Below are 20,521 nucleotides of genomic sequence, written 5' to 3' on the forward strand. Positions count from 1 at the left end.
CTGTGAAAGTGTGCTGAATTATGTGAGTAGGACCAAAACACAAGAGTGATTTTTAACAAGGTTTATACAGTATTTTCCTTGGACTCAATTCTTTGTCATTGAAGATAAAAATGCTGCTATTCTTTTTTGTATAGGGAGGAAGGTTTTACATGGGAATTTAATCTTTGCTTTAAAAAAAAAACAGTAGGAAGGTCAAAACGACTTTGTTTTATATCTGCTGGTTTTCAAGTGTTTTTATTTAAGTAGTATGTTAGAATAGCTGTTTAGAGAAGGATAAAGAGGGGATACTGTAAGAAGGGGAGGGGAAAGGTCTAGAAAAGAAAGTTTCAGCCACCTTTGAGACAGTATTTTTTAACAAGGCAATATTTGTATCCTGAATGTATTTTGTTTTTGTTTTTATTTTTTTTTTAGCCTCAAGATATCAATGAAATATGCATATCTTATTTGGAGTGTATGATTTTATAGCCTCCATCTTTCAGTTCAGTTTTAAGAAAAACAGACTAAATGATCCCTGTAATGTTTGAATATGTTACTAGCTGGAGTTCCAGAAAATATTCTGGCATGCCTTTGAACTTTGAGAGCTCATTTCGTGGGTGCTCTGATTTAATGTCAACTACACAAAAGCCAAGTAAATGCAAGCACTGAATACACAAAGGCCAAATAAATACAAGCCAAGACAGAAAATAAAATACATGCTTACCAGTAAGAATGATAAGCCTTCTCCAAAGAAAGGGAAAAATTCCCTCATCCAAGCCTCAAGGTCCAAACCTCGCAGCTGAGGTCAGCAGGGGGAAAATAATTCTACCCAACAGATCTACCAAACAAGAGGGGGAAAGACTTCTCCCTAATCATATCCCAAATAAAACAGAACTCAAACCATATCTGAGAGTTCTGTCCAAGAGATACTTACTGGAGGGAGAAAGGATAACCTGTGAAAGTGGTGGGGGTGTGGGGGGTTCAAAGGGCCCCAACATGGGTACCTCATGCCATAACTCCAAAGGCCAATGATTCTCCATGAGGTGAGTCAGCTTTGTATCCCACTTCTGACACCATGCATGTCAAAGTCAAAATGAAAATGTAGGCACAAAACTAAATTTAATGTTTTATTTGAGAAGAAAGAATTTCAATTCTAGGTGATCTTTAGTATGTCCAACAAACAAAGAGAAGGTTGAGGGTTTTATTTAAAACTAAGAATGTTACTTGTGGTCTTTCTTTTTTTTTTTTTTTTTTTTTTGAGACGGAGTCTCGCTCTGTCACCCAGGCTGGAGTGCAGTAGCGCAATCTTGGCTCACTGCAAGCTCCACCTCCCGGGTTCACACCATTCTCCTGCCTCAGCCTCCCGAGTAGGTGGGACTACAGGCGCCCACCACCATGCCCGGCTAATTTTTGTATTTTTAGTAGAGATGGGGTTTTACTATGTTAGCCAGGATGGTCTCAATCTCCTGACCTTGTGATCCACCCGCCTTGGCCTCCCAAAGTGCTGGGATTACAGGTATGAGCCACCACGCCCGGCCAACTTGTGGTCTTAAGAGAAAGTTCATTGGTATTAGTAAAGCCCTGGGGAGCTGGCAAGCTCCAACTGGTGGGCAATGGCCATAGGCAAAATTAGTCCTAGAGTTACAGCAAGTTATCTCAGCAGCTATAGACAAAACTGGTCTCAGGTTACAGCAAGCAGTTTCAGTAGCCAGGCTCACAGAGAATTACATTCTTGGAGCAATATTATGTGTCCCAAGTACTTTTTCCCCCTAGCTTCTTGAGTCTGTTTTAGTTGGGTGTGACAAGAATTAATATTATCAACTTGCACAATTATAAAAGAATCACCATTTTATGTAAGCACTTAGGCTAAAAAAAATAGTAAAAACATCCTATGTGGCCAGCAGCCTTGAAACAATAGAATTTAGTCAAATAATGATTACCTGCATAAGATATGCTTTCCATCTAAGTAGTTTCCCCAGTGATTTTTGCCAGTATTCTAATTCTACACGGAGTAAACACAAACTGTAAATGTTAAGAAATTGCCCATGGCATAATAATCACCTTTCAAATTTCTCATATGTTAAGGCTACTTCTTAATAATTATTATTCTCTAATAATTTGGAGTTACAGAGAAAGTAAGATTCCTTCAAAGTTTGGTGAGTTTGCTGGGCGCAGTGGCTCACGCCTGTAATCCCAGCACTTTGGGAGGCTGAGGCAGGTGGATCACAAGGTCAGGAGATGGAGACCATCCTGGCTAACACGGTGAAACCCCATCTCTACTAAAAAAATACAAAAAGATTAGCCGGGCGTGGTGGTGGGCACCTGCAGTCCCAGCTATTCCAGAGGTTGAGGCAGGAGAATGGTGTGAACCCAGGAGGTGGACATTGCAGTGAGCCGAGATCACGCCACTGCACTCCAGCCTGGACAACAGAGCGAGACTCCGTCTCAAAAAAAAAAAAAAAAAGTTTGGTGAGTTTTTTTCAAAGTTTTATTCCTTAGGTATTATCTGTGTAATCAGATAGACTGGGCTAAGCCACAGCCTCATTCCTTGTCAACTGGATAACTTCAGAAAAGTGTTTTAACTTCTCCAAATCCTAGTTTCTTCCGCTGTAACGTGAGGATAGTCAACACTGACAAAGAAGGATGAGCATAAGGATTCATGAGATACGGTGTGTAAAGCTAGCCTCATTCACGGCAATGGTCACTGCTCAGCAAGAGAAAGCAGCCCTTATGACTATATTGCTGAGATTTTATTAACTAACCTTTTGCCCTATTAATTTCATGACCCCTTTTTTAAACAGGTAAGTGTCAGAAGAAGATCCTATAATGTCAATGTGTGTCCTATAAAGGTTAATCAGGACTTCAAGGTATCTCGAACTTAATTGTTCACATGCCCTTTTGATCATTCTTTTCTCTCTATTTTCCTTTCCTTCCAAAATAAATGTCTCTTTTCTAAGCTTTAAGTAAAGAGCATGTGACCATTCCTCAATGAGCTCTTTTACATGTTTTGCATTGTTTGGCTGAGAACCAACTTGAATGCTTTTTAGACAAATTGTGGTGATTTCACCATCCACTTTCTCCTGACTCAGAATGTGGAATTTTTTCAGCGTGCTTTCATAAGATCCACACTTGTGTTTCAGGTAAAGAAAAACATCTGTGTCAAGCACAAGCATTTCTCCACTTCTAGCAGTCTCAGGTACTAAGGTCCTGACTGATGCCAAAGAGTTATTACTTCTCTGTAGATTCCTTTGGAGATTTTGTCTATTCCACTTTCTCCCCTCACTGGTAAAATTTCTGTCTTTTTCTAAGAGAGAACATGCTCTTGCTAGCAAAGATTCTCTGAGCCTCTTGACAGCCAGAAATGATCCTTCCACGGAGATTCTTCCACTGGGTTTCAAAGGACTGAAGCTTAAACTCGGGATTTTTTTTTTCAGGTCTTTTACCAGAGTTTCTAGAGTAACTTCTTTTCCAAAAACAGAAAGATCAAGGATGGCATTTACAGAGCTGAAGATCTGAAATTAAAAAGAGAGAAATGAAAACAGTACTGCCTAGTGGGAAAGACTACATAAACATGTTCTTTTCTGCCACTTTCTTGTCTCTGCAGAAATTGCATTAAACCAGGCCCCAGTTGCCTGCCCCAGACTTCCTGACTTCTTGCACCAGGGCAGCCCATCAAAGTTATCCCATTTTGTTCAATTTGGGATTCACACTCCCTCACCACATACCCCAAAACAGACATGCTCAAATAATTTGTAGAGGCAGAATTCTTTTTTGAAACAGTTTTATGCAGAACCAATACATACAAACTGTTCTGGTTCTGCTTGGATAGGGTTCCCCCAAGAGTCATTCCTGCCCCCAGTCAAGTTCATCAGATGGCTGCATACAACTCTGAGTGTCTTACAGAATCAAGTTGGTAAACCATTGCTTTGGATTTTAACTTTTTCCTCTTTTTCTTACTTGCTGTCTCTTCAAAGCTTCTTTTTAATGTTCATTCTCATTGTTTTTTCCCAAAATAAGCCTTTAGGTTGGTACCTGGCATCATCCATGACAGTATAAGCTTTTACCATCACTTTAAAAGCATTAAGTGAGGCTGGGCGTGGTGGCTCACCCCTGTAATCCCAGCACTTTGGGGGGCTGAGGTGGGAGGACTGCTTGAGTCCAGGAGTTTGAGACCAGCCTGGGCAACATAGGGACACCCTGTCTCTACAAAAACTACAAAAATTAGCCAGGCCTGGTGGTACACACCTATAGTCCCAGCTACTCGGGAGGTTGAGGCAGGAGAATCACCTGAGCCCAAGAGGCAGAGGTTAGAGTGAGCCAAGATTATGCCACTGCCTGGGTGACGGAGCAAGACCTTTTCTCAAAAAATATACATTTTGTAAAATAAAACATTAAGTGACACACATAGAAAGATAAAAATAGATGAGGCGATAACCAAAATTTCAAGGGCCAGGGTTGGCCTTTAACACTGACTCAGGGAGTTTGCATTTTCTTTCCTAGAAGTCATGGAGTGAGAGCACTTTGTGTCGCCTGCCATAAGAAAAACTTCAAAGAAGAAATGGGATACAGGACTATCAGTACACCTTCAGCATCACACCTTACCTTGTCACCAAAATGAGAGACTGTGAGTTCAGCATGTCTAGTCTTCCTTGCTAGCCAGTGTTTCTTTTGTCTGATGACATTCTCTGCAACTAAGTGGAAACACTGGCATCAAAAGTGTTTATGGCATGATACACTAATAATTTTTTAATAAAAATAGGCATATTCAATTATATTATAGAAGAATGTCTAAGGTTTTTTTCTACATTTTTCCTCTAAATTCAACATTCAAATCACTTTTTTGTTGCACTTCATTTTATGTGTAAATATGATCCAAATCATGTTATAAAGCACACAAGGTATTATATGCATGAATAAAAAACAAAAATGTAAAGGTATATCCCCATCTCTGTTAATTCTAGTCACAAGAAGACTTTACATTCTTGATCTAAGATATCATACTGTTCTGGTTTTCCTCCCAATTCACTGGCTGACCTGCTGAGTCTCCTTCCTAATCCTCCTCTCTTCCCATTCTCTAGATGTTGGCGAGACCTGGACCTCAGGCCTCATGCTTCTTTGCTAACCTGTACCCCATCCCCTGGGTGATCTCAACCATCTCTATGGCTTTAGACACCATCTCTACGTGAATCGCTTTCAAAATTCTATCTTCAGCCTCGATCTTTCTCCCTTCTGCCTGTAGAACTCTCTACCTCATTATCCTAATAGGCATCTCATTGACCCAAACTGAACTCTTGATAACTATCTCCCTCCCAAATGCATTCTATCCCCAGTGTTCTCCACCACAGAAAATGATATTTAATCCATCAACATGTCCCGAATACCCACCAGTTCTTATCACCTGCCCTGGTACTGCCTTATCAAAGCCAACGATGAGTAGTAATTCCTGTTGTTCAAACAGCTGCTAGGTTGCTCATTTAAGAAAAGGCAGTCCAATCTTGTCAATCCCCTGCTTGAAACCTTCCATCTCACCCCAGAATAAAATCCCAGACACCTTGCCATGATCCAGCAGTTACTGAGCATAAACTGGCCCCGGCTCCCCATCTAACCACATCTCCTATCACTCTCCCCCAGCTCATTCCACTCCAGCCACACAGGCCTCCTTGCTGTTCTTCCACACACCCAGCATGCTCCCCACTCACAAAATTACCAGTCCCTCCCTTGGCCTAGAATGTTCTTCCGGCTTATCTGCATGAATCATTCCCTTACTTGGCCTCTGCTCAAATGTCATCTAAACAGAGCATTTCCCTTCCTATTCATCTAAAACAGCACTTTCCGTCATATTCTATCCCTTTATTCTTCTTTATGTCTTGTCATAGCACTTATTTATGAATATATAATCATAAATATATTTAAATAAACAAATATCTAAGTTTTATATAAATAAATAAAGCACCCAACATATTATAGATTCATTTGTTTAAAATCGGTCCAGATGTACATCTCAAGAAAAAAAAAGGCTTTGCCTATTTCACTCATTGCTGTATCCTCAAGACCCAGCATGCTGCCTGGTAAATAACAGGTACTCAGAAAATATTTATGAATGAATGACCGAGGCCAATCTCTCTCTCTCTCTCTCTCTCTCTCTCTATCTCTCTGTCTCTCTGAGTTGCCAATTCAACATATAAAATATTAACTTTCAAAAACACTACCATCTCCTTAGAGAAAAAATGAGCCCCTGAGCCCCTCCTGCCATCCCTTACCTGAACATCCCCATTGAGAAGGAATGACTTAATTAATGGTGACAGCTAAAGGTACTGAAAATCCATAGTGCCTTGGATCTTTCCCTGGACTCTGTCGTCCCTTAAGCAAAGCAAGTTCTCTTGCTCTGCTCCAACCCCCATGTGGTATGTTCACCTCCAAGAGCCTGACATGGAGACTTGTTTTCCTCTGGCAATGTATTTTCTGCCAGCCACTAAGCTGTAAAGAAGGTTGCCCGTTCCATGAGGCTGAAGGGGTGTGTGTGCTCTGCCAACCCAACTTTCTCACCATCTAAGTCAGGGATTGGGTGCAGGGAGCAGAATGGCTCAGTCTGATCTCAAATCCAAGCCACACTTCTCAATTCAACTTTGCCAGTAATAAGGCAGATACTATATTAGAATATCCATTTATTCTAAAATATATAGTTGAGGCCACCTGAAAATTCCCAAAGTAGTCATCTTGTTTATGAGATTATATATCATCTTTGTGGGGTTTTTCTCCATTTTGTCGGTATTTTACAGGTTTTCTACAGTAAAATGTAACACTTTCACCCCAAGATATAGACAGATTCAAAATACAGGAGAAAGTTTTCAAGAATTTGCCAGTCACTAACAACTTTATCATGAGCCATTTTCATATCTTTTCTTCCTAAAGCAATATGGTGCCATTTGTATATTCACAATAAAATATTTTTTTTTTAAGTTACTTTAGCCAGGCATGGTGGCTTATGCCTGTAATCCCAGTACTTTGGGAGGCTGAGGCAGGCAGATCACTTGAGGTCAGGAGTTCGAGACCAACCTGGCCAACATGGTGAAACTCTGTCTCTACTAAAAATACAAAAATTAGCTGGGCGTGATGGCAGGTGCCTCCTGTAATCCCAGCTATTCAGGAGGCTGAGGCAGGAGAATCACTTGAACTTGGGAGGCAGAGGTTGCAGTGAGCTGAGATCATGCCACTGCACTCTAACCTGGGCAACAGAGTGAGACTGTGTCTCAAAAAAAAAACTACTTTAAAATTTACCAATTCCGTGGATCATTTTAATAAAATGTAATTTTTAAATTTTATTGAAGAAGTATTTCTAAAATTACAAAAATTTTACTTGGAAATACCTTTTTTTTCTTTGAATATTACATATGCAACTCCCTTGGTTCTTGTCGGATATATCACATCTTCAACATCTCCACCCTCATTCTTAATGTCTTGGAAGTGGCTCTTCACTAATACCGCCAATAATTGATCACTAAAAAGGTCAACTGGAAGACCAGCAACTACAACCGTTCTTTCAGGAGCTTTGGATTCCTTGACATTCAAAACTGATGCCTGTAAGAGAAACAGTAGGTTATTCTTTAAAAATACAAGACTCTACATAATAAAGATGACATCACACTTCAGTGGAGAGAATATCTTATTCTATAAAAGTGCTGGTGCAGCTGGTTAGATACTTTTTAAAAGGGGTGTAGGGGAGTAAATCCTTGCCTCACACCATATACCAACATAAACTCTATATGAATTTAAGAGTTAAATGTAAAAATTAAACCCTTCTTTTTTTCTTTTTTGAGATGGAGTCTCACTCTGTCACCCAGGCTGGAGTGCAGTGGCATGATCTCAGCTCATTACAATCTCTGCCTCCCAGGTTCAAGCGATTCTCCTGCCTCAGCCCCTCAAGTAGCTGGGATTACAGGTGCCCGCCACCACACCCAGCTAATTTTTGTATTTTTAGTAGACATGAGGTTTCACCATGTTGGCCAGGCTGGTCTTGAACTCCTGACCTCAAGTGATCTGCTGCCTCAGCCACTCTAAGTGCTGGGATTACAGGCATGAGCCACCATGCCCAGCCACCCTTTTTTTCTTAAGTGGAAAATATTGGTTAATATTTGTCTGATTTAGGAAGGCCTAAAAATAATGGAAGAAGTTACAAAGGAAAAGATCAAAAATATAAATTTAAAAATTTATTAATTAAAAATAAGTCAAACTAACCACAAAATATGGTATTTGGAGGCGGCTGTATGTTTTCTTTACATTGTAGAGTCTAAAGTATGTAAGACAGTAAGAAACACATCCCCTACTTTTATTGTCAGAATCAGGAAAGTTACCATAAAAAAATAAAACACTGGGCCATGGATAGTGGCTCACACCCGTAATCCCAGCACTTTGGGAGGCTGAAGCAGGCAGATCACCTGACATCAGGAGTTCCAGACCAGCCTGGCCAACAAGGTGAAACCCCGTCTCTACTAAAAATACAAAAAGCAGCTGGGCGTGATGGCGGGCGCCTGTAATCCCAGCTACTCGTGAAACTGAGACAGGAGAATCACTTGAACCCAGGAGGCAGGGGTTGCAGTGAGTCCAGATCACACCACTGCAGTCCAGCCTGGGAAACAAGAGACTCTGTTTCTAAATAAATAAATAAACAAACAAACCCCTGGCAAGAACATGGGGACTGCAGTGGACTAAAGCCTGACTTCCAGCACATATCGGACATGAAAGTCAGCCACAGCAAGTACACGCTATTGCAGACCCTGCCACCATGCTGGGCACAGAGTATCAACTGCAAGTAGATCCTTTGTTGGGCTCAATCTCTTTGAACTTATATTATCCAGTTAAGGCTTCTATTTAAATGCTTTAATTTGTCCCTCAGCCTCATTTAGGGAAGTGGATTTATAAGCTTTTTATAATTTTTAATTTTTAAACAGTTAGTCCACCCGAGCTCAAACATAAGCTGTCCTAAGCTACCCGGGGTTGGACAGGACAGCTCACGGGCTACAGCAATGGTTAGCAGACCTGAAAGGAATTTGGGGCCCTCAGTCCAGAGGCCTCTCTATTCAATAGGACTCCACTGAAACTATTTCTGAGCTACCAGATCAGGAAGACAGTGTAAGAGCACGCATGCGTGCGCAAACACACACACACACACACACACACAGTGTCCTGTCCATCCCAAGAGCCCCATAAAATGAAAGTAAAACAATTTTATAAAGAAGGCCAGGCACGGTGGCTCACACCTGTAATCCTAATCCTAGCACTTTGGGAGGCCGAGGCAGGCAGATCACCTGAGGTTGGGAGTTCAAGACCAGCCTGACCAACATGGAGAAACCCTGTCTGTACTAAAAATACAAAAAATTAGCCTGGCATGGTGGTGCATGCCTGTAATCCCAGCTACTCTGGAGGCTGAGGCAGGACAATTGCTTGAACCCAGGAGGCGGAGGTTGGGGTGAGCCGAAATCGCCCCATTTCACTCCATCCTGGGCAACAAGAGTGAAACTCCTTCACAAAAAAAAAAAAAAAAAAAAAAGATAATTTTAAAAAGAATAAACCCAATTGAAGGGAGCAATCAGCACAGGAGAGTTCAACAAATGAAGATTGAAAACACATGGAAGTGGCCGGGCGTGGTGGCTCACGCCTGTAATCCCAGCACTTTGGGAGGCCAAGGCGGGTGGATCACCTGAGGTCAGGAGTTCTAGACCAGCCTGGCCAACATGGTGAAATGCCGTCTCTACTAAAAATACAAAAATTAGCTGGGTGTGGTGGCAGGCACCTGTAATCCAGCTACTCAGGAGGCTGAGGCAAGAGAATAGCTTAAACCAGGGAGGCGGATGTTGCAGTGAGCCCAATCGTGCCATTGCACTCCAGCCCTGGACGACAAGAGCAAAACTCCATCTAAAAAAAAAAAGAAAGAAAGAAAAAGAAAAGAAAATACATGGAAGTATATGGAACGATAAGACAGAGGGAAGGAGCTAACTCAGAATATGCAAAAGGGGGTTATAGTGAACAGGTGACGACTTTCAGAGCAGAACCTCAGAAATAAAGGGACCAAACCAAGGGTTTGTTGACAGGGTATTGGTAAAACAACTGCTCCAGCTGTCTCCTCACATTCCCTACCCCCAGTGCACACAAGCTTCGACATGCACATAACACTCTGCAATGAAGGCAGCTGGGCCAAACCGCAAGGAAAAAAACTTGAGGATTATTTTACTTTAAAAAAAAAAAAAAAGGCCTGAAAAGCCTGACTGGGCACGGTGGCTCACACCTGTAATTCCAGCACTTTGGGAGGTCAAGGTGGGCGGATCACTTGAGGCCAGGAGTTCCAGACCAGCCTGGCCAACATGGTGAAACCTGGTCTCTACCAAAAACAGAAAAAATTAGCCGGGTGTGGTGGTGCACACCTATAGTCCCAGCTAGCTACTCCAGAGGCGGAGATAGGAGGATCGCTTGAGCACAGGAGATCGAGGCTGCAGTGAGCCAAGATGGCACCACTGCACTCCAGCCTAGGCGACAGAGCAAGGCTCTGTCTTAAAAACAAAAAATGCCTGAATGAACACTTCAGAGAGAACCTGCTAGCATGTATATCCCAGAGCAAGTTCTCTCCCATTTCTGGGATTTGAAGGGGCCCCAGCCTAAAAATCATAAGAAAACTAAAGTACTTGCATGATTTTAAGTAAATTATGGAATGCAGGCCAGGCACGGTGGCTCACACCTGTAATCCCTGCACTTTGGGAGGCTGAGGCGGGCAGATCACCTAAGGTCAGGAGTTCGAGACCAGCCTGGCCAACATGGTGAAACCCCATCTCTACTAAAACTACAAAAATTAGCTGGGCGTGGTGGCACATGCCTGTAGTCCCAGCTACTTGGGAGGCTGAGGCAGGAGAATGGCTTGAACCTGGGAGGTGGAGGTTATAGTGAGCACCACTGCACTCCAGCCTGCCTGGGCAATAGAGGGAGACTTCGTCCCCAAAAAAAAAGGAAGAAAGAAAGAAAATCCATTTGACCCATTTGCTGGGAACATTTTCCTAGAAGTGGAAAAGGAAAAATACACATAACACTGGACCAAAAGGAGAAAAAGTAATCATAGCACACTATTGGGACCTGCTATAAACAATATTTACTGTTTACATTATTATCGGTTTTTCACTTTTAGACCAAACCTGCTAAGTCTTAAAAAAGGCCAGGTGCAAGTAGTTCACGGCTGTAATCCCAGCACTTTGGGAAGATGAGGTGGGCAGATCACTTGAGGTCAGGAGTTCGAGATCAGCCTGGCCAACATGGTGAAACCCCATCTCTACTAAAAATACAAAAATTAGTGGAGGCAGGCGCCTGTAATCCCAGCTACTCCAGAGGCTGAGGAACCAGAATGGCTTGAACACAGGAGGTGGAGGTTGCAGTGAGCCAAGATCGCACCACTGCACTCCAGCCTAGGTGACAGAGTGAGACTCTGTCTCAAAAAAAATAAAAATAAAAACATCGAAAATTTAAATATGGTTACAAAAAAACAGAAATGCTCAACCCTGTCAATGTAAGAATAAAGGCAGGGCCATCATATCAGAAAGCAAAAAAGGCATAAAGAAAAACTTTATTTTTCTAAGTGAAGCACTAGGGAGAAATAGAAAATTCACTCACTGCATTTGTTTTTATTTCTTTTGGGATATCTTTTTCTTTTCTTGTTGTTTGTTTGTTTGTTTTGAAATGGAGTCTAGCTCTGTCACCTACGCTGGAGTGCAATGGCGCAATCTTGGCTCACTGCAACCTCCACCTCCCGGGTTCAAGCAATTCTCCTGCCCCAGCCTCCTGAGTAGCTGGGACTACAGGCATCAGCCATCATGCCCGACTAATTTTTGTATTTTTAGTAGAGACGGGGTTTCACCATGTTGGCCAGGCTGGTCTCGAACTCCTGACCGCCCCCCTCGGCCTCTCGAAGTCTTTTTTTTTTTTTTTTTTTAGATGGCGCCTCGCTCTGTTGCCCAGGCTGGAGAACAATGGCGTGATCTTGGCTCCTTGCAACCTCCGCCTTCTGGGCTCAAGTGATGCTCCCACCTCAGCCTCCCCAGTAGCTGAGACTACAGGTGGGTGCCATCACGCCCAGCTAATTTTTGTATTTTTAGTAGAGACTCCTGACCTCAAGTGATCCGCCCTCCTTCGCCTCCCAAAGTGCTGGGATTACAGGCGTGAGCCACCGTGCCGGGCAGGGAGATCATTTTCTGCACCCCAACAATATCAAAGAAAAACATGCAATCAATTTAAACTCAGGAAATCTTACTTCAGCTCTATGCCCTCATTAGTACTAATACCATATTTCTTTATTCAAATGTCTACATGTAATTTATCTGTAAAATCAAAGAAACTTCTCCCTGAACCAGTATTTTTAGAAGAAAAAAACATAAAGGTGTAAATTTTGTTTGGTAAGAACTAGTTTCTATGAATCATCTAATGAATTAGTACTTCAATGACTTGCCAATATTTGTCCTTAACTCCCTTTCATAGGTTGGAGAAAGTATGGCTAACATAGATAATTTTACTGAGGTCAATTATGAATAATGAGGGTTGTTCATCTCTTCTACCCACGATTAAGATAAAGAAATGTCCTAGAGAAAGACAGTCCTTTCAAGCACTTTGAAACGAGCAGCTTTTAGCCAAGACATACTAACGTGATGGCGCATTTCCTTGCATCAGTATTATGTTATAACAGACTTGGCCATCTTATCAGAAAGCAAAAAGTATATAGCAAAACTTTACTTTTGTAAGTAAGGCATTGGGAAGAAACAGAAGATTCATTGACTGCATTTGTTTATATTGATTTTCTCAAAATCAGTTGTTTATTTTCAATGACGACGCCTCTACCGCCACCAGGTCAACAAAAACGTACTTGCTTTTGCATTTCCGGGACTCTAGCATTTCAGAGCAGGAATTAAAGGCCTTGCCAAGGCTTTTAAGCGATTGATGGAAACAAAACAAAACACAGAAGGATAAATTTTGAATTTGCTAAGACAAGAATTCGCACCAAGGCAGACATAAGACATGAGGATGTCTTCCTGACTTGCGTCCTTGGCTCGAATCGTTCTTACCAGCCCTTTTCAAAAGGCAGCTGTGACCTCCATTTCTGGCTAATCAATCCACTTTTGTTCCCCCCGAGGCGTAGGAGGACAACAGTTAAGCCCTAACAGCCTGCGAAGCAGCTCCTCGACGAACGGCGGCGTCCCCGTCGCTTGGGCAGTGGGTGTGGGAGGTGACAGCCTAGTCCTGAGCCTCTGGAGCGGGCCCATACTGCACCGCCGTACGTGAATTTCAGGGGCGCGCAATGCCGCCACCTGGGAAGGGTGCAGCGAGGCTGACCTGAGTTTGCCCGCCGGGGTGGACGGCTCTCCGGGGCCCCCGGGGCCCCTCCGCGCGCCGCCCCCTCCCGCGCAGCCCTGCACCCTGGCCCGTCGCGCCCGGTTCCGCGCCCTTCTAGGGGACCATGGCGACGGTACAGGCACGGACCTGCACCGCAAAACTCAAAGCAAAAGCAACTTGCCATGGCGGAGGGGAGACGCGCCCTCAGCGGCCGCAGGAAGCCCACAACCAGCAGAACGCAGGCGATGGGGAGAGGAGCGAGCAGGCAGGTTTTGGTTTCGTTTTTTTGTTCCAGCTCCCTTGGAGGCTACGAAGAAAAGGGCGGCCCTTCCACCCGATCCGGCTGTTCTGCGACCTCGTGGCCTCTGGGTGGGAGCTCGGACTCCGGAGTGCTGTTGCCAGCGCCTGCCCAGACGCCCTCCGTAGTTTTGCAACTTTTGGAAGCACTCTGGAGAGAGGCCGAGGGATTCCTCGACAGGAAATTTGGGAATTCTCTGGGTAATGCATCAGTGATTGCAATTTTGTTTTTACCCGTTTTGCTAAGCAGCAGCAACAACGGCAGAGTTGATTTAAAAAAAGAAAAAACGCAAAAAGGGAAAACACATAGGAGGTGGTGGCCGCTTCCTGTGCTGATACTGGGGGGCTACGCTTTTCCTAACATCAATCATCTCGTAGTTGCAGAGAGCCTTAGACGTCATGATAGTTTTGAATCGCATGCATTATCATGTAAGGGAGTTAAATATCTTGCATGCATGCTCTCTTCTGTGTTTATATATTCGATGCCATGAAATTGAAGGGCATGTGGCTAAAACCTTTTTACTACATGAAACTTTACAACACTTTTGAAAACATTTCAATTTGGTTGATGCGCACTGTAATATTTCTCCAGATAATTGTCCAAAATTTTCCATAGAGAAGGCTTTTATCCTCATTAGTTGCTGGCCTCAAACTAACCATCTAGGATATTAAACTGCTGCCAGAATTTTACATCCAGCTACCTTTACTTTTTAGAACGTATTCTCTATCATGTTACTGATATCAATTTCTACTTCACACAGATGGTTTTTTACAACAGCAAATCAAGTTTTTCTAACATCAGTTTTAAAAAGCCCTGCACTCAGTGAAATCTGGATGTCTTTCCTACGCCCTTATTATCTGTCCAGCCTTCTTCCCCTTCCCCCACCCCTCACCTGGGCCTTTTCCTCTGCACAACCTACCCCAGTTCCCCAACCCCCACCTCAACCCCCAACGCCGTGTTGGTCATCTTCCCAGCCCAGACCAGGAGCCCTCTTGGACCTCTGCCGGGTGCTAAGGACACAGGATGAGAGCGCCAGGTCCCTGCCAACAGAGAGCTCACCACCTTGTCCATGCCTTAGCACAGGAACCCCGAATGGCGCCTGTGGGGACACAGGGAATCTCTGGACAAACTTCAAAATCAAATCAATGAATGCATGAAGAACAAAGGTAGATGGCTAGCAGATATGAAGAAACCCAATCCCACTCCTAAGAAATGTAAATTGAAATAATAAGATACCATTTTTTCACAACTAGATCTGCAAAACCAGAAAGTGTTAGCCTGAATGTAAGCATCAGAGTTGCTGCAAGCATAGATGGATGCAAATACTTCTAAAGATTTTTATCAAAATGTAAAGTGCAAAAAAATGTAAAATGCACATATTCTTAGTCTCAGCAATTCTACTTTTAGAACTGAACTTGAAGTTATAGTGCACAAATGGCACTAAGATATTGTATAGAAATTTTAGTTGTACATTGCTTGAAATACAGGTAGTAATAATTTTTTTATAAACTGGGATCCACCTAGTTTATCATTGGATGGAGCTATTTGTTATATGGCTGATGATATATCAGTAAGGCACAAGGCTATGAAGATTTTAAAACAGAATGAGGTAGGGGGAAGTGGCTCCCGCCTGTATTCCCAGAACTTTGGGAGGCCAAGGTGGGCGGATCACTTTGAGCTCAGGAGTTCAAGACCAGCTTGAGCAACATGGTGAAACCCGTCTGTACTAAAAATACAAAAATTAGCCGGGCGTGGTGGCACACACCTGTAATCTCAGCTACTCGGGAGGCTGAGGCTAGAGAATCGCTTGAACCCGGGAGGCAGAGTGAGCCAAGATCACACCACTGCACTCCAGCCTGGGCGACAGAACAAGACTCTGTCTCAAGAAGAAAAAAAAAAAAAACAGCATGAGGTAGATCTGTATGTAATTCCCCAATTTATATTTTATCTCCAGATTTATATATCTAAGTGCCCACTTGAATGTCAAACAAGCATCTGAAATTTAACAAGTAGAACTCCAGAGCAAGACTCTGTCTCAAGGAAAAAAAAAAAAAAAAAAAACAGAATGAGGTACATCTGTATGTAATTCCCCAATTTATATTTTATCTCCAGATTTTATATATCTAAGTGCCTACTTGAATGTCAAACAAGCATCTGAAATTTAACAAGGAGAACTCTTCTTCTCCCCTTCTTAATTCCCCCTCAAGAATTGGCAGCACTGTCTACCCATGAGCTCAAGCTCATGACCCAGTTCTTGATTTCTCTTTTCCTCATCCTTCTTAGTATACCCCAACAATGGGCCTTCCAGAGGGACCCAGTATCAGTCCCTCTTTCCAGCTGCATCCCTACCATCCTCATCCAGTCTCCATCTTCTCTAGCTCCTCAGTCCATTCTTGCTACCATACCCAGAAGGATCTTTTTAAAATGTAAATCAGATTCGACTTCTGTTTAAACACGTCATTGTTTGCATTGCTTTCACCTGAGCCACAATGACCTTGATCCTTTTTTTTCTGGCCAGATCTCCTACCACTGCCCTGACCCTCTGCTGCAATCGCAACAAGCTATCAGCCTGGGAGTTTTGCCTGACCTATGTACTGTGTCCCTGCCTCAATAGCTCCGCCCTGATCTTCACTTGACTGGCTCCTGCTGTCACTTGGGTCTTAGCTACAATAATGTTAAAGCCGAAAGATTGAGGGTCGTGATCAACTCAGTATACCACTGGAGGCTGTATGGGTAAACAGCAAACTGTTCTCATAAATGCAGAATGTTGGCAAACTGACAAGCTGAGTATGCCACCCAGAAGGAATGCTGAGGGCAGTCACGCCCCTCGATCTTTCAGCCTCCAACACAGTAACCTCTCTTCAGAAAGACTAGCTCTAATCACCCAGTCTATCTTCCTACTTAATCATTCCATCACCCCGTTATACCATCTTAATAGCCCTGGCCTCTTTCTGAAAATATCTTTATATGTTTATTTATATTGAATGTCTTTCTTGCTTTCCCCAACTCATAACTGAAGTCTCCATTCTCTCCAGAAAATGATGAGAGGTCTAGGATTAGAGTTGGGAATTCAGGTCAACCTATCTGTGCCATCGAACATGACCTACAGTAACCTTTAATCATATATATGCCAAACTATTCCAACACCCTTGAAGAAAGAGGACTCCAAATGTGGCAAAATTATTTTAGCAGCATATTACTAACTAAAACTGCATCCAAGAAAATCTTTTAACATCTTATAGCCCCAATTATAAGGCCTCTTGCCTCACTGTACTTTTCTGTCTTGAAGCTTTAATAAAATCAAATTGGAGGGCCGGGCGCAGTGGTTCATGCCTGTAATCCCAGCACTTTGGGAGGCCAAGGTGGATGGATCACGAGGTCAGGAAATGGAGACCATCCTGGGTAACAAGGTGAAACCCTGTCTCTACTAAAAATACAAAAAAATTAGCCGGGCGTGGTGGCTTGCCCCTGTAGTCCGCTACTCAGGAGGCTGAGGCAGAAGAATCGCTTGAACCCGGGAGATGGAGGTTGCAGTGAGTTGAGACTGTGCCACTGTACTCCAGCCTCCGTGACAGAGCGAGACTCCATCTCTAAAGAAATAAATAAATAAAATCAACATTTTCCTGAACGTTTTTCATTTGTGACACCAAAAAACTAAAGCAAAACCCATTACAGGATGTTTCACCTGTATCTTGGTAATTACTTATTTTCATAAAACCCTGGGATGTGTTATGAAAATTTCCAAAAATAGAATAAAGGAAACATGTTCAGATAAGTAGTATTCAGTGCTGAAATGGAGCAATGAGATAGTGCTTGTTTACACTGTTAATGAAAGTACAAACCAATGCCTACCTTTCTAGTAAGCAATTCTGGCCTCACTTAACAAGATCCTTAAAAGAGTTTTTCGTCCTTCTGCCTAGCAATTATCACCTTGAAGTAAGGTCAGAACTGCAGAAAATGTCTTATGTACCAAGACATATAAGGACTTACGTACCTCAGAATATTTATAAGTGTGAAGAAATTAGAAACAACCTTATTCCCAACAATAAGGAAGTAACAAATAGCACAGGGTATATGGGTATATTTACAGCATTAAATGTGATGTGGTTAGAGGGAAAAAAAGAATGGAAAAGAGAACACAAAAATATTTACCATTATCTCTGGATGTGTACTTTTGGTGATTTTTATTATCTCCATAATACTATGTGTATTTTTCAAGATTGAGCATCTTTTCTTTTTTAATACCAAGCAGGTATCATTAATGCTATTTCCCATACAGTTTTGGCTTTCTGCCTTCCAACCATATGGTAAGAATGAACATCCAGGCTCCTTTATGGTTGGGTAGGTCCATATGCTTAGTTCTGAGTTGTGAGTGGAAGTGACAAGTATCATTTCTGGGCCAAAAATTTAATTACCAGTTAAAGACCCTTCAAAGCTCTTTACTTCCTCTGGCATAACATCTAGCAATAGTAAAGATGGTGGCTGCCATGAGTTTGGGTCCCTAAGTGTTTACCATGAGCAGAGCTCTTTTTGTTGAACCATCAACGGCCATGTAGCTTGAGGAAGGAATAAATGTGTGTTGTTTTAAGTCTCTGAAATTTAAAAAGATTTAAAATTTAAAAATTTTAAATTTTAAAAATTTTCACATCAGCATCACATAGCCTATTCTGATTGATACAGAAATTGGTATTCTGAAATGGAGTACTGCTATGGCCAAAAAAAAAAAACCACACAATCCAAACACTACTTGAAATACATGACTTTGGCTTAGAGGCCAAGTGGCAGATAAGACGAAAATAGTTATCAGAGATTAGAAGGATGGTGACCCACATTATGCAGTATAAAAGTACTTTGTAAAACTGTCATGTGATAGCTTGGAAAGCAAATAATGTACCTAATTAGCTTGTGGTTTTGGGGTTGTTATTTTTTAAGTATGGGAAGCAGAAAGTTACTAGCATTTTTCTGTTATCATTGAGTGCATTTAACAAATAATATAAGAAAGAAATGACTTTAGAAAAGAACTGGCCAGTTTGAAAGCAGGAATGAAAGGGTATAGAGAAAGTCCAGAAATATGAACTTCCAACTTATGGGGCTGGAAGAAACATTTCTCATTCCCAAATAATAAACAATAAAACCAAGAAGCCTGTTGAGTGACAAAGATTGATTAGAACTCCGGTTTATGGCGGGGATCAAATCAAGGTGTAAATCTCTAAATAGATTAGGATTCCTCAGAGCGAAAACACCAATTAAGGTTGTGGAATACAATAAACCCTTTCAACTGGACAAAATAGCTCAAGGAAATGAAAGCAAAAGTGTGGCCTGATAGACCCAAAGTATCTATAATTAAATGAGGAGAGTGAAAGAAGCATGAGGCTAAGAAAGCAGAGAATAGTAGCAACTCTAAAAAGTAAGTCTAGAAAAGAACTGTGGATGTGTAAGCTTACCAGAATAAAATAGACAAGATGCCTATTGAGTTTTTCCATTTTACCAGCTAAATAACCACCACTCCAGACTAAAGAGACCATGACTGTTCAAAACTTTATAACTTTGGTCACAAACATTGATCATAGGAAGTGCACTAGGGAAGCTTTTCAGATTCCAAGAGATTTCAAATGCCCATTCTAGATATGGCCAAGAAGAATAATGGAAAAAGAAGAATGTTCAACTGGGAGGCAGAGGTTGCAGTGAGCCGAGATCGCACCACTGCACTCCAGCGTGGGCGATAGAGTGAGAATCCATGTCAAAAAAAAAAAGAAGAAGAATGTTCAAGAGCCATAAGGACAATGAGCAAGAGAATTCTTAGAGAATGGAATCAGGGCCTAATCCAAATTCCACACCCTGGGAGTATGGAGCACACACCTACTGAATGGGATTTCAGAATTGCTTTGGCCCAGTGACTGCTATGTGTCTCCCATTCTTTCCCTTTCCAAGTGTAAGAGTTTATTGCACTCATCTTATTCCAGTTCCGCTACTCTATATTGGATGTGTGGGGGTCTCTGCATAAAGAGGAGTAACATTCAGACCTGATGTAGAGCACTTTGAATTCATGCACTTTGAGTTTAATATCATGATTGGATAGAATTTCTTGTTTTTCTCCCTTAAGGAAGAGATGACTATGAGTGTATTTTGTGTGAGAAGACAAATGAACTAAATATTGGTGGTAAGACAGGTAGGCTATGCTGGTTATTATTCTGGCTCAGCGATATCTGGTTCTCCTAACTTTTGATAAGACAGAATTTCCTAGTCCCCATATATATATTTGGATTTAAAATAGAGATATATAAGCATTTATATATATACATGTATTTAGATTTTAAATAGAGATGGGGTCTCACTGTGTTGGCCAGGCTGGTCTCAAACTCCTGGCCTCAAGTGATCCTCCTATTTTGGTCTCCCAAAGTGCTGGGATTACATGGATGAGCCACCATGCCCAGCCCAAGTCCCTTCTATTTGAATAGGGCCATGTGACTATTTCTGACCAATGAGATGTGAGAAGAAATGACAAGAATCACTTCTGGGTCACAGCATTTAATTGCTGATACAAGACTTTCCAGATTTCACGTTTCCTCCCCCTCCTCCACCCTCCATGATTCTTGTCTCAAGAATGGAGTCTCTAAGTGATGAGGATAAAAAGAGTCCCCCTGCCAACCTGTGCTGGATAATCAGCATGGGTAAGAATTGTTTAGGCCCATGAGGTTTGGCAGGTTGTTTGTTACCGTGGCATTACCTAGCCTGTACTGCCTGATAAATCAATAAACAGCAAGAGGAACTTGTAATTCCACATATGTATCTATCTGACTTATCATATTGGCAATGTCTGGAGTTAGCTCATCTTGGACATACATGTGAAGGCCCCTTTCTTAATATTCAATATATTAAACAGTCAAT

At 42.1% G+C, this 20,521-nt stretch overlaps 1 protein-coding gene across 2 annotated transcripts; it reads right to left on the reverse strand.

The window, feature by feature from the left end:
• Positions 1-1,208: 1,208 nt before the first annotated feature.
• RBM43 (RNA binding motif protein 43) lies at positions 1,209-13,759 on the reverse strand. 2 transcript variants are annotated; one of them, XM_525941.9, is made up of 4 exons: positions 13,517-13,759; positions 7,344-7,554; positions 4,579-4,667; positions 1,209-3,488 (listed from the first exon to the last, which is right to left on the reverse strand). In XM_525941.9, exons 1-4 carry the CDS (start codon positions 13,517-13,519, stop codon positions 2,730-2,732), a joined length of 1,062 nt encoding a protein of 353 aa, XP_525941.4. In that variant the 5' UTR covers positions 13,520-13,759; the 3' UTR covers positions 1,209-2,729. The 2 variants fall into 2 exon arrangements, with proteins under 2 accessions (XP_525941.4, XP_063646577.1); XM_063790507.1 differs by lacking the exon at positions 13,517-13,759 and adding an exon at positions 12,869-13,243 and having other exon boundaries at positions 2,458-3,488.
• Between the last annotated feature and the right edge of the window lie 6,762 nt (positions 13,760-20,521).

This window comes from Pan troglodytes, chromosome 13 (genome assembly GCF_028858775.2).
Source record: "Pan troglodytes isolate AG18354 chromosome 13, NHGRI_mPanTro3-v2.0_pri, whole genome shotgun sequence".
NCBI classification, from domain to species: Eukaryota; Metazoa; Chordata; class Mammalia; order Primates; family Hominidae; genus Pan; species Pan troglodytes.